General features: G+C 38.7%; 3 protein-coding genes across 5 annotated transcripts in view; 2 read left to right on the top strand and 1 right to left on the bottom strand.

The window, feature by feature from the left end:
• Positions 1 to 12,280, top strand: part of LOC135345392 (uncharacterized) — a 41,029-nt gene that overhangs the window by 20,160 nt on the left and 8,589 nt on the right. The window lies entirely within an intron of this gene.
• On the bottom strand, positions 1,628 to 7,851 carry LOC135345379 (uncharacterized). Of its 2 annotated transcripts, none has more exons than XM_064542796.1 (12): positions 7,447 to 7,851; positions 6,863 to 6,943; positions 6,623 to 6,751; positions 5,763 to 6,563; positions 5,623 to 5,703; positions 5,103 to 5,234; positions 4,251 to 5,045; positions 4,132 to 4,203; positions 3,884 to 4,012; positions 3,060 to 3,830; positions 2,772 to 2,983; positions 1,628 to 2,638 (listed from the first exon to the last, which is right to left on the bottom strand). In XM_064542796.1, exons 1-12 carry the CDS (start codon positions 7,796 to 7,798, stop codon positions 1,658 to 1,660), a joined length of 4,536 nt encoding a protein of 1,511 aa, XP_064398866.1. In that variant the 5' UTR covers positions 7,799 to 7,851; the 3' UTR covers positions 1,628 to 1,657. The 2 variants fall into 2 exon arrangements, with proteins under 2 accessions (XP_064398866.1, XP_064398868.1); XM_064542798.1 differs by having other exon boundaries at positions 6,623 to 6,697.
• On the top strand, positions 8,884 to 11,603 carry LOC135345390 (uncharacterized). Its single transcript, XM_064542817.1, has 4 exons — positions 8,884 to 8,962; positions 9,017 to 10,230; positions 10,296 to 10,366; positions 10,469 to 11,603. The coding sequence occupies exons 2-4, from the start codon at positions 10,179 to 10,181 to the stop codon at positions 11,510 to 11,512; spliced, it is 1,167 nt and encodes a 388-aa protein (XP_064398887.1). The 5' UTR covers positions 8,884 to 8,962; positions 9,017 to 10,178; the 3' UTR covers positions 11,513 to 11,603.

Raw genomic sequence — 12,280 nt, 5'->3', positions numbered from 1 at the left:
TGCAATTGCTGTAACAGACATGACTACTGTCCTTCCTGTATCAGAAAAAAACCTAAACATCACTGTAAACAGCATATACGAACTGCCTGGGGGGTATATAATCTTTGTTAACTCGTTTATCAAGCATGCATACGACTCAATAACTTTCACTGTATTCGAAAAAATCCGGTTTTCTCACGGATCTCTCATTGTCTTCACAGTCAAAGATTGTCAAGAACTGGATGTTGACCGTATTGCTGTGGATAAATCGATCTCCCTGAATGTAACTAGACCAATACAACACGTTGATGAAGGTTATTATTTGAATGGGTCCAGTCTAACATATTCAATTACCTCATCTCAAGATATTGTGTCCAGCTCATGTGATTGCCCAGTTATTCTAGTGATATATGATGACCTGGAAATATATACCGAGTTTCTTAAAACTGGTATACAAACTGGTTTTATCGTTGACTTTTGCTTCAATCGAGACGAGCTGTCTACAAAAATAGTGGTCGATAAAAACTCCTATTTATACGCTGGTCTGGTGATCTGTACTACTATTGTACCTACTACCATCAATCTACGCATCTCTGGAATTTCTCACCAGTATAATATCCATGTGATTAGTGAGAAATCCTGCTTCATTTTATATGACAATAACATCAAGCAATGTACCATTTCACTATCTACTAGTATCACTATGACTGAGGACAATGATGAACTGTGTGTTGTTGCTATAGTATTTCCTGTTAATCTTACTAGTGTAATTGGTGTGAGTGTCAGCAATGGCAAACGGAGCACTCCAAACTTATTTGCTTTGGTGTGTGCAATATTCAACTTCATGGTAGTTGCTAAGATACTGTTGTATATACTATAATTATGTATACGTTAAAATTATATATGTTAGACTGAGATTTTCATGCCATGTGAGTCAATGATTTATACAAGGAAATGTCATATTGTGTTACATGCCCATACTTTTCATATATAATTATATTAAATTATAGCCGACTAACTGTTTTGTTTAAAAATTGGCATAGCAACTATATATACAGTATAGCGCAAAGTTTTTGAGGCACTTATATTTCATGGAATGCATTATCATGGCCTCTAAAAGCATTTCGTTGCACAATGTTCATGGAAATGACTGCTTACCGGAAGCCACGCCTTTAATCTTTGCACTTATAGAAAATAATTCTAATTAAAGAACAATTACATTAAGTTTTACATAATCACAAAAATGGCTTGTCATAAGAGAATCATGCTTGTGTCAGTTGTATTTATAAGACGGCAATCTTCTCTATATCGTAAACACTTAGAAGTGTTTTCGCAGAACTGTGATCTTCTGTGATTATTATGAATTGATTGTTTCACTGATAGTGGATATTCAATAGAAGATTACCGTCTTATGTCTACGTCTTAAAATTATTATGTCACATTTTTTGGGAGAATGATAAGGGCTCATTGCATAGGGGGAGTACAGGGTACATATAACAATGATATGCACTTGTACGTGCATGTGCAGCACAATAATTATGTACTATAGGGTCAGTACTGATCTATATTAATTCATTCATGCATCGTATATAATTATAAGTATAAATTAAAAATATTGTCCGTGTTATAAGACCAATATTAGCGAGATCAATAATTTCAAAACATGAATCATAAATCACTAACTATCATAAAAAAATTTGGAACAAAAACATATAGTCACAGTACAAAATGAGAAAACAGACAATAACAGAGGAATAAAAAAATACGCATCTATTGCTGCGTCTGAGTTAGCAGCAGTGTAAAGGGCTACAGTTGCTCTTTTTACTCCAAATTGTGTATCAGTATATATAGGTGGAACAGAACCAACAATACAACTTTGCTGGTTGGTATTTAGTATATTTGGAGAAAAATCACAATTTAAATTATCAAGAGAGTCTATAGTACAGACAGCGTTCCCGTTTGAAATTTCATATTGAAGATATGTCCCGAGAAAGTGTAAAGAGAAAGTAGTAGCTTCAGTGGGAATGTCTGTGTACAAACCAATATAGTAGTATGATGGTTTGTTGAATGTTATATTCATCGTTTGTGATTTTTCATTTGCAATACATTCTTTGTAATAGAATTCTTTATCTAAAGAAGAACTTGAAATGAAGTTTGAGAACTTGTTGACACTGTCGAAAACAAGAAAAAACGCAATACAATGATTGGTTGAAAAGTTAGAAATGACAACAGTGGTGATATCTACAGTAAGTGTAGTGTTTCCAAGGAGATACCACTCAGTAACAGCCTTGCTCTTGTCAGTCGAAGAGTCAAAGCTTACAGTCACAATCTCATTGATCTTAATGTCTATAAATACATCTTTAGAAGAGCAATCGTTTAACATGTAGAAGCTAATGGGGACTAAGTCTGTTTCATTGATCTCTGTGAGCCGAATGAAATTAGCTGATAAATTATGAATAGCAATTAGTGGCACAGATTGCCGGTGAATTTGTACCACATCAGTAGTACCAACAAATGAATAGCCATTGTACAATACTGCACCACATATTCCGAGAATCAAGAAGACAACAAACCAACAAAAGTAACAAAATAAGCACATTGTATATGCACAGTAAACGTCGGACTCATCTATATTACAACTTCGTGTTGATTTCTGCACCTGTTTAAGAAAATATAGGTTCTAAAATGTACACGTATTAAAGTACTAAGCTCCTATCAGAAGATGCGTGGCTAGAATTTCGTTTAGTATGCCTTTTTGCCTTTTTGCCATAGCTAGTATTGGTATTATATACCTCTGTATGTGATTGTTGCAAAAGGGGCACTGCGTCACTTGCATCGGAGTGGTAGTCAGGTGTTTCTTCATCTTCAGTGATATTTTTGGCTGCAGCTGGCACCTCAACTTCAGTGAAGCTGCTAGCTGCAAGCAATTCGAAATTCCCAGGAGATTGCCCTGCCCTCTGCTGTTGAATATCATGTTGAAAGTGTGCTGCTGCAGATCTAGCTCCTGTGGAATATAATTATAAGCGTGTAACAATTGCTATACATGCCTGTGCACATGAAATATATACCCACTTTAATACCTTTCTTTTTGACTTGAATTCCTCCAAAATTGTTAGTAGGCTCCCCACACATGTCAAACTCGTCTGACAAGGCAAGAAGTAAACCATGAATTTCATCTGGGATTACTGGAAGAGGTAACAAGTTCTTCTTAATATAATTCACTATTCCAGTGATTGAAACTTGATTACGATTCTTTAAGATTTTATGGAGGGTGTCACGCAAGCAGTAAGAAGTGAAAGGGGGGCAAATACTGCATTTGCTACTCTCCATGCACTCTGAAAACTGGGTCACCATTTGAAGAGCTGAGCCATCATAATCTTGTGGTTGAAGCTGATTCATTGCAAGTAGTTCTGGATATGTATGACCACGTGAGCTACCTTTTCTAGGATCGACTCGTCCTGTCGCTAAAAGATCTCTTACAGTTTTTCTGTCATCTGCCTCTAGGCTCATTCTCAGTACAGTGTACTCGTGTTTGTTGATTGCATCAGGATTAGAAGTCGGTATACTAAGTAGGTACTCTACTGATAAGAGATTGCCACATTGATATGCCTCGTGAAGGGGTGTGTTCCCATCTTCATCCACTGCTGCGACATCGCAATGGTGTTTATCGACGAGGCTACACACGATGTGGTGCCATTCCACCCAGTTTTTGCGACATGCAAGATGAAGGAGAGTTTTGCCGTCTGCATCAGACACACCTCTCAGATCAATGGACTGACTTTCAGCCTGCGATAGAAGTTCAATGACTTGCTCAAATTCTCCACTTTGGAAGGTTTGCAGCAATGAATCAACTGCAATTGTTTAAATATATCCATTATATTGCACAAGTATACTGTAAACATACCAGAAGGTGCTTTCTGTCGACTTGTTGCAGCTGCTCTGAGGTCCGCTCCCACTTCAGCGTCATCGGGAGGGTGTTCTAATGGATCAGGTAGTGTCTTTCCATCGTCCGTGGTAGGTAACTCAAGAATGTCTACAAGAAAAGAAGAGAAACCAGCACTGCATGTGTATATATGCATGACTGCCTACATTTGACGCAGGAGTTATATCATACAGTACAATTGTATAGAGCCTTCGATATAACGAAAGTACCTGATGTAGTTTGATCAGCCATGACATATCCAGACGGCATAGGAAATGGTTGTAGCAGATTTCTCTCATATCCTGTATATAATTATATGGACATATAATCACAATATAGAGCTACATACTTAAAGCCGTATCTCTTCTTTGAACTTGAAGTTCCCCTAATTCGTCAGTACGTATGTCAAACTCGTCTGACAAGCTTTGAATATGCATAAGCAAATCATGAATCTTGTCTGAGTTTGCTGGAAGAGGTAACATGTTCTCTTTAATACAATTCACTATTTCAGTGATTGAAACTTGATCACGATTCTTCAAGATCTTGTGGAGTGTATCATGCAAGCAATAAGAAGTGAAAGGCGGGCAAATACTGCATTTGCTACTCTCCATGCACTCTGAAAACTGGGTCACCATTTGAAGAGCTGAGCCATCGTAATTGTGTGGTTGAAGCTGATTCATTGCAAGTAGTTCTGGATATGTATGACCACGTGAGCTACCTTTTCTAGGATCGACTTGTCCTGTCGCTAGAAGATCTCTCACAGTCCTTTTGTCATTTAACTCAAGGGCCATTCTCAGTACAGTGTACTCCTGTTTGTTTATGGTATCAGGATTACAAGTCGGTAAACTAAGGAGGTACTCTACTATTGAGAGATTGACATATTGATATGCTTCATGAAGGGGCGTGTTCCCATCTTCATCCATTGCTGCAACATCGCAATGGTGTTTATCGATGAGGCTACACACAATGCTCTTCCAGTCTACTCCGCCTTTGCGACATGCAAGATGAAGGAGTGTTTTACCATCTGCATCAGACACACTCCTCAGATCAATGGACTGATATTCAGCTTTAGATAGAATCTCAATGGCTTGGTAAAATTCTCCACTTTGGAAGGTTTGCAGCAATCGTCCTTCAAATGAATCAACTGCAATTGTGTTAATACATCCGTCATAATTATCGCACAAGTACTACAGTCACATACCAGTGGGGGCTTCTTGTCGACTTATTGCAGCTGCTCTGAGGTCCGCTCCCACTTCAGCGTCATCAGGAGGGTGCTCTAATGGATCAGGTAGTGTCTCTCCATCCCCATCGCCCATGGTAGGTAACTCAAGAACTACACAAGAAAAGAAGAGATACTAGCACTGCATCATAGCTAACTATATTTGGCACAAGAGCTGTATCAGCATAGTTATAATTTCCTATACATAGCCTTCTGTATAACATACCGTATAGCGGGTATATTTCTAGGGTATAAATTTTCGCGGATGGACCTCTACAAAGGATTTCGCAGATTTTATTTTCGTGGTCTGAGTTCCAGCCTTTTGGCGCATGCGCACATCAACATGCAGCTGTACCGCCACACCGTTAGCCTCGAATCCATAATACTGAACACGCCTACTATTCATAAATTTTCGTGGGTATAAATTTTCGCGGTACAGACTCAATCCGCGAAAACCGCGAACATTTGTACCCTCGAAATATACCCGCTATACGGTAAGTACCTGATATAGTTTCATTAGCTATGACAAATCCAGACGGCATAGGAAATGGTTGTAGCAGGCTCACTGGATAGCTCTCATATCCTGTATACATAATTATGACACAGTTATAGTTATAATGCAATAGAGCTACTGTAACATACTTAAAGCTGTGTCTCTTCTTTGAACTTGAAGTTCCCCTAATTCATTAGTACATATGTTAAACTCGTCTGACAAGCTTTGAATATCCACAAGCAAATCATGAATCTTGTCTGGGTTTGCTGGAAGAGGCAACATGTTCTCTTTAATACAATCTACTATTTTAGGGATTGAAACTTGATCACGATTCTTCAAGATTTTATGGAGGGTATCTCGCAAGCAATAAGAAGTGAAAGGCGGGCAAATACTGCATTTGCTACTCTCCATACATTTTGCGAACTGAGTCACCATTTGAAGAGCTGAGCCATCGTAATTTTGTGGTTGTGGTTGAAGCTGATTTATTGCAAGTAGTTCTGGATATGTATGACCACATGAGCTACCTTTCCTAGGATCGACTCGTCCTGTCGCTAAAAGATTTCTTACAGATTTTCTGTCATTCTTTTCAAGGGCCATTCTCAGCACAGTGTACTCGTGCTTGTTGACTGCATCAGGATTACAAGTCGGTAAGCTAAGCAGATACTTTACTGATAAGAGATTGCCACATTGATATGCCTCATGAAGAGGTGTGTTCCCATCTTCATCTACTGCTGTGACATCGCAATGGTGTTTATCGATGAGGCTACACACAATGCCATGCCAGTCCATCCAGTCATTACGACATGCAAGATGAAGGAGAGTTTTGCCATCTGCATCAGACACACCTCTCAGATCAATGTACTGACTTTCAGCCTGAGATAGAAGCTCAATGGCTTGTTCAAATTCTCTACTTTGGAAGGTTTGTAGCAATCGTCCTTCAAATGTATCAACTGTAGCAATTAGTAAACACACATTATAGCACAACTGTTAATTCCATTCACATATATACCAGTAGGGGCTTCTTGTCGACTTGTTGCAGCTGCTCTGAGGTCTGCTCCTACTTCAGCGTCATCAGGAGGGTGCTCTAATGGATTAGGTAGTGTCTCTTTATCATCCACGGAGGGTAATTCAAGAATGCCTATGTATATAGTAGTACAGTACATGTATGAAGAAAAGAAGCCAGTACCACTATTGTGTTACAGTACAGTTCCTATTATAAATAGAGCCTTTATAATTATAAAGAAAGTACCTGATATAGTTTCGTCAGCCATGACAAATCCAAACGGCATAGGAAATGGTTGTAGCAGGTTTATTGGATAGCTCTCATATCCTGTATATACAAAATCAGTGAACTGAGATTAATTTGCTTTTCACACACTTAAGTCACTTTTCAACTCACGTGAAATGCAAGCCTTTGTAAGCCTTAAATTATTAAAATCAACTACTATACAGAGTGTGAAGTGAGATTGCTCTATACACTATTCTATATACACATTGGCACGTAAGGTCAATTAGTGTACTCTGATTTCTCCTTTTAATTCCAGCTAGACTAGTGAGGTGAAAATTGTTGTAGATTTAGATATAATTATATAGAGTCTATAATATAATTATACAGTTATTTGATTGGTTGGGTATGCTTTCATGCATCGCTGACTCTAGATCTGGGCTTCAATCCTTTCATACGCTTCTTTAATTCGGAACCCGCTATAGTCCAGTATAGGCATCATAAAAATAGGTCAGTTAACAATGTCTTACGGATATTGGCTGCATACATAGTAATCCATGAGTTGGGTTTTCATAATACAATCTAGGATTTATATTTATACAACCTACCACTCTCTTCTATTCTTTGACTTTGATCGCACTGTTCTTGATTTCGTCTCTGTAATGCATCCTTGAGTCTTTGTACACCAGCCTTCGTAAAACTACCAGCTTTTTCAAGAGCACTAACGAATGAATGAAAAACCAGTGGACTATTTTCCATCTGGAGCAGTACAGCATCAAGTATTCGTCGTGCTTTGTCACCATCATCATGAGTGTCATTCTTGAGATAATCTCGATCGTTTGGTGCTAGAATCTCAAAAGGGAGTAAATGATCACAGATATCTTTGGGAGACTGCTTGATGCAAGTAATAAGACTGCTGTGACAGTCCTTGAATGCTTTGTACTCAGCTGACTCAGACATGATGCTTGACAGTAAGTGAACAATAAGCTTTTAGCATTATTATTATGAAAATGAGCCCCACCCCCAATCTTATAGCAGAGCCTGAGGTGGTGTGATAACTTGACTAATTAGAGCAAAATTATTCATGATCTCATTAAGTTAAAACTAACTCTGGTATATACCCAATCCCTCCTGTTCCAACATTCATTCGTCCAATCAAACGACTTTTGTACCACTCAAGCAGCCAATAGAGATTGTACGGTCACTGTTCCTAACCCACTCCACGCCCACACACTACCCGCCCCCACACACTCCATCTCAACCTCACTGCTAGTAACAAACAGAGGAGATGTCGGCAAATCTCAACTGGTCAAGAAGACAAACCGAAGAGGCAAAAGCCATCAAAGAGAAAGAAATCCTGCACTGAACTGTCTCTGCCACATTACCAGGTAACTCAGCTAGCTAGTACAGAAATGTGTGAGTCTATGTTCACACACTGTGCTGCTATAACTCCCTGAAAATACTGTTGGCGTTGTAGGGATAATGGTGTAGACAAGTTAACATTGTCACGTTCTTTATTAAAATCGTAGTAGCATGGTGGTCCTGTGAATAATATTCATAGTGGCTCTGGGGGAGTTGTGTGTTTGTTCAGCTAATGAATGTCATTCTAATCATCCCATGCATGCAGGTGTGGCATCTGCTGTAGCAAGTTATCTGCACATGCAGCCATGATCGTGTTTCCGGTCTTGACAAGCACCTCGGTGTCCGCATACATAATTTGACAGAGAAATTCCGTCGGAGTAAACTTTTATCCCACCTCAACTGACGTCTCTATTCAAAGAATGTGTACAGACTGAAGAGTTCCAACAATCTGACTGGACGTTGTCAGCTAGGAGTGTTATAATACTGTTGATAGGCTGAGACATGATGTCTTAACTTGAATTCTGTGCATTCCATATGGAACCTTTATGCAACATGTGCAGTGCAAGTGTAACAGTGCATGAATAAGCTCTCACACTCAATCTCATGACTGCATGTACTGAAAAGAAAAATCCCCTGTAATGAATACTATAGCTCTTTTTGGGATACATTAATTAAAAATGTTACGCCAGTGTGCATATGAAGCTAGCTGCAACTTAAAACCTCAGTAGAATCTCTATTTCAATCTACACTCTGGCAAAGACTGTAAGTATTGAGACAACATTGGTATAAGAATGCTATACATTTATTGCATGGCAGGTCTGTGAGTGGTGCAATATGACAACAAATGTTGGTTACAATGTATTGGTGAGCTGCAACGAGCAGCTAGTTGCTGACTTTGCTTCAGATCCGGGAGGAAATGCTGGAGTTATGTTTCAAAACCATTTAATACCATACGAAACGAATCAGGAAATCAATCAGCTTGACAAAACAAACACGGATAAAGCCAGAATACTAGTGCTAAAATTGCAAGCATGCAAAAGTCAAAAGTTTTCAGGGAACTTATGATAAATTCATTACAATACTTCGGGAAAGGAACGAGCGACATGATGACCTCCTCTTATCAGTGCTTACAGATAAGTACAAGGAGTTAGAAGCTGTGGATGAAGTACAAGGAGTTAGGCCAAGCAAAGTCAATTTGTAGTTTCTCAAGCTATTATTTCTAAAATAGCAAGAGGCATTTGATAAATATTAATGATAATGATATTCATAGAATTTTAATTGAAAACACACCCCTAACTTCCTTAATAAGCAGAAGTGCATAATTTTCATTAATTAATTTTAGTCATAATTATAATTATTCATGATCAAAAACCCATAAACATTTTTCCTTTTCTTTTCTTTTAGTGCCTTTAATTTGAGGTCACGTGATATTTAACTTTTTTTTAAAGCTGTCAATTTCCAAGCGCAGGGCCTGAGAAACTACAAATTGACTTTGCAAGGCCTTAGAAGCTGTGGATCAAGCAAACTCAGCAGGTATGCATAATCGCTCTAACCATCGTGAAGGACTCCAAAATCCAATAACTTTGAATGATCTTAGTGCAGTCTATGAAGCAACATTTCAAGCTAGAGCCAAATGGAAGCAGATGTTGTTAGCTCTGCAACTTAATAATACTACTATTGAAACTATCAATATAAGATGTAGTGAAGATCCTGATAACTGCTATCTTGAGGGTCTATCAGAGTGGTTAAAAGGTGAAGAGAGAAACTGGACAGACGTGTTTGAGGCTCTCTCACGCTCTAGTATTGGGCACAGTGATCTCGCTAAGGTGGTCGAAAGACGTCTTACTAAAGCTACCGGAAATACAGAGTACAGACTGAGTTCATCTTCACTGGCTACTAATGGTTAGTGGTACATATACCTGCTCGGAGTTACAATCATTATTATACTCCTTAAGCGTCTGATAGCGGCATAATAGAAATGACTAACATCAGTGAGGTGAAGCAGAAAAGTCAGCTTGACATCACTACAGGTATATAAATACACTCCAAACTATCAGGAGCCACATAATTTTATAACAACATTGCATGAATGCAGATCATGAAAACCAAACTGACACCAATCACGAAGAAGTATCCAGCATTGGCGATCAATCTCTGGTGACAATGGTAAGCTTAAACTAGTTACTTTCATGTACTCATGTGCATGTGCAGATGCATGTGGCTGTGCATGCATGACAATGAATGCGAATTTAATTTAACTTTCTTCAGCATTCAAGGCGTTGCAAATGGTCGTGGCTGTTGACGATAATAATCCTATTGGTTGTCATTGTGGTACTAACAGTGGTGGTCTTAGCAGTCTTACTGCCTGTTCTCAAACTAGAGCTATCTCATTCTGATACGTCAACTTCACCTCCACCCATCGTATATACTACTGTTTCTGAATCGACTCCAACAGTGAGTACATTTCATACAGCTACAATAGACGTCACCGTAGCAGGTGGCACGACTCCTGCATCAGACCTACCCATCAATGTAAACAGCATATATCAACTGCCTAAAGTGTCAGCAATCTTCGTTGACTCATTTATCAAACATACAATCGATTTCTTAATTTTATCTATATTCGGAGGGAGCTGGCTGCCTCAAGGGGCCTTCATTGACTTCACGATCAACGATTGTCAAAAATTGGATGTTGAACGTACAGTAATGAATAAGTCGTTGTCTTTGGATGTAACTGGACCAATACAACACGTTGACGAAGGCTATTATTTGGATGGGTCCAGTCTAACATATTCAATTACCCCATCTCAAGATATTGTGTCCAGCTCATGTGATTGCCCAGTTATTCTAGTGATATATAATGACCTGGAAATATATAACGAGTTTCTGAATCAGAAAACTGGTATACAAACTGGTTTTATCGTTGACTTTTGCTTCAATCGAGACGAGCTGTCTACAAAAATAGTGGTTGATAAAAACTCCTATTTATACGCTGGTCTGGTGATCTGTACCACTATTGTACATACTACCATCAATCTACGCCTCTCTGAAATTTCTTACCAATATAATATCCTTGCGATTGCGGAGAAACCCTTGAGCAGGTGCACCGTTATCCATCACTACATCAACACCTGTACTATAAATTCGCTCTCTAATGTGTACCAGGAAAACGATGAACTGTGTGTTGTTGCTCTGGTATCTCCGAGACTATCTCCTCTTGCTCCTACTTGTACTCCCCCTAACAACGGCAAACAGTGCACTGCTAATTTCTTTGTTTTAGTATCTGCAATAACGCTATTATTTACAGTTTAATTAATTAATTATGGTATAGCTCATTATAATGTATACTAATTATAGTTGTAAGTATAATTTATAGCAATTTGCTTTTATTACAATGTGAGTCAGTGAGCAACAAAATAACTATGTCTAAGTATCCTGATTAATACTCCTATAAGTGGTTTCACAAACTGTTTTGCTTATCTATAGACTATGCATCCCCTGCGTGTGCTGACTCCCACGCTATCCTATGGCTACATGCTGTTCCCCGCGTTTGCTGACTCCCACGCTATCTTATGCCATAAATTATGTAGCCATAAGTTACGGCTACATGCTTGGATACCTATATAGTACATATGCATGTATAGCAGTACTTAACTCGATTATTAAGTATATGACTACCTTAGCAGGCTTCAGAACATTCCCAGCAGGGCAAGCATGCAAAACAAAGTTAAAAGTATATTCAGCGTTAACTTGATTGATGTGAACACCTGCATGACTGGTATACCGCCAGGAGATAAGGGGGCCGGGCTGCCATATGCATGGTGATTCTTTGCAATTGGCAGTAGCCATAGCAGTGGCCATAGCAGTGGCGGGTGACCATCTGGGCCACTGTATACTGGTTATGCCTTGGTGTGGCTTGTGTTGTATCTGATGCCCTTTTTTATACATCTTTGTGTACAGTTAGCCAACCACATGCATACTGAGAGAAACAGTGAATCATTAATTTTAGCTATATAATTATTGTTATGGCCGACTCCAAACTCTCAATAACTTTAGATGATCTTAGTGCAGTCTATGAAG

Source organism: Halichondria panicea, chromosome 12 (assembly GCF_963675165.1).
Source record: "Halichondria panicea chromosome 12, odHalPani1.1, whole genome shotgun sequence".
In the NCBI taxonomy this organism is placed as follows: Eukaryota; Metazoa; Porifera; class Demospongiae; order Suberitida; family Halichondriidae; genus Halichondria; species Halichondria panicea.
This window is presented reverse-complemented; position numbering and strand designations above follow the sequence as displayed.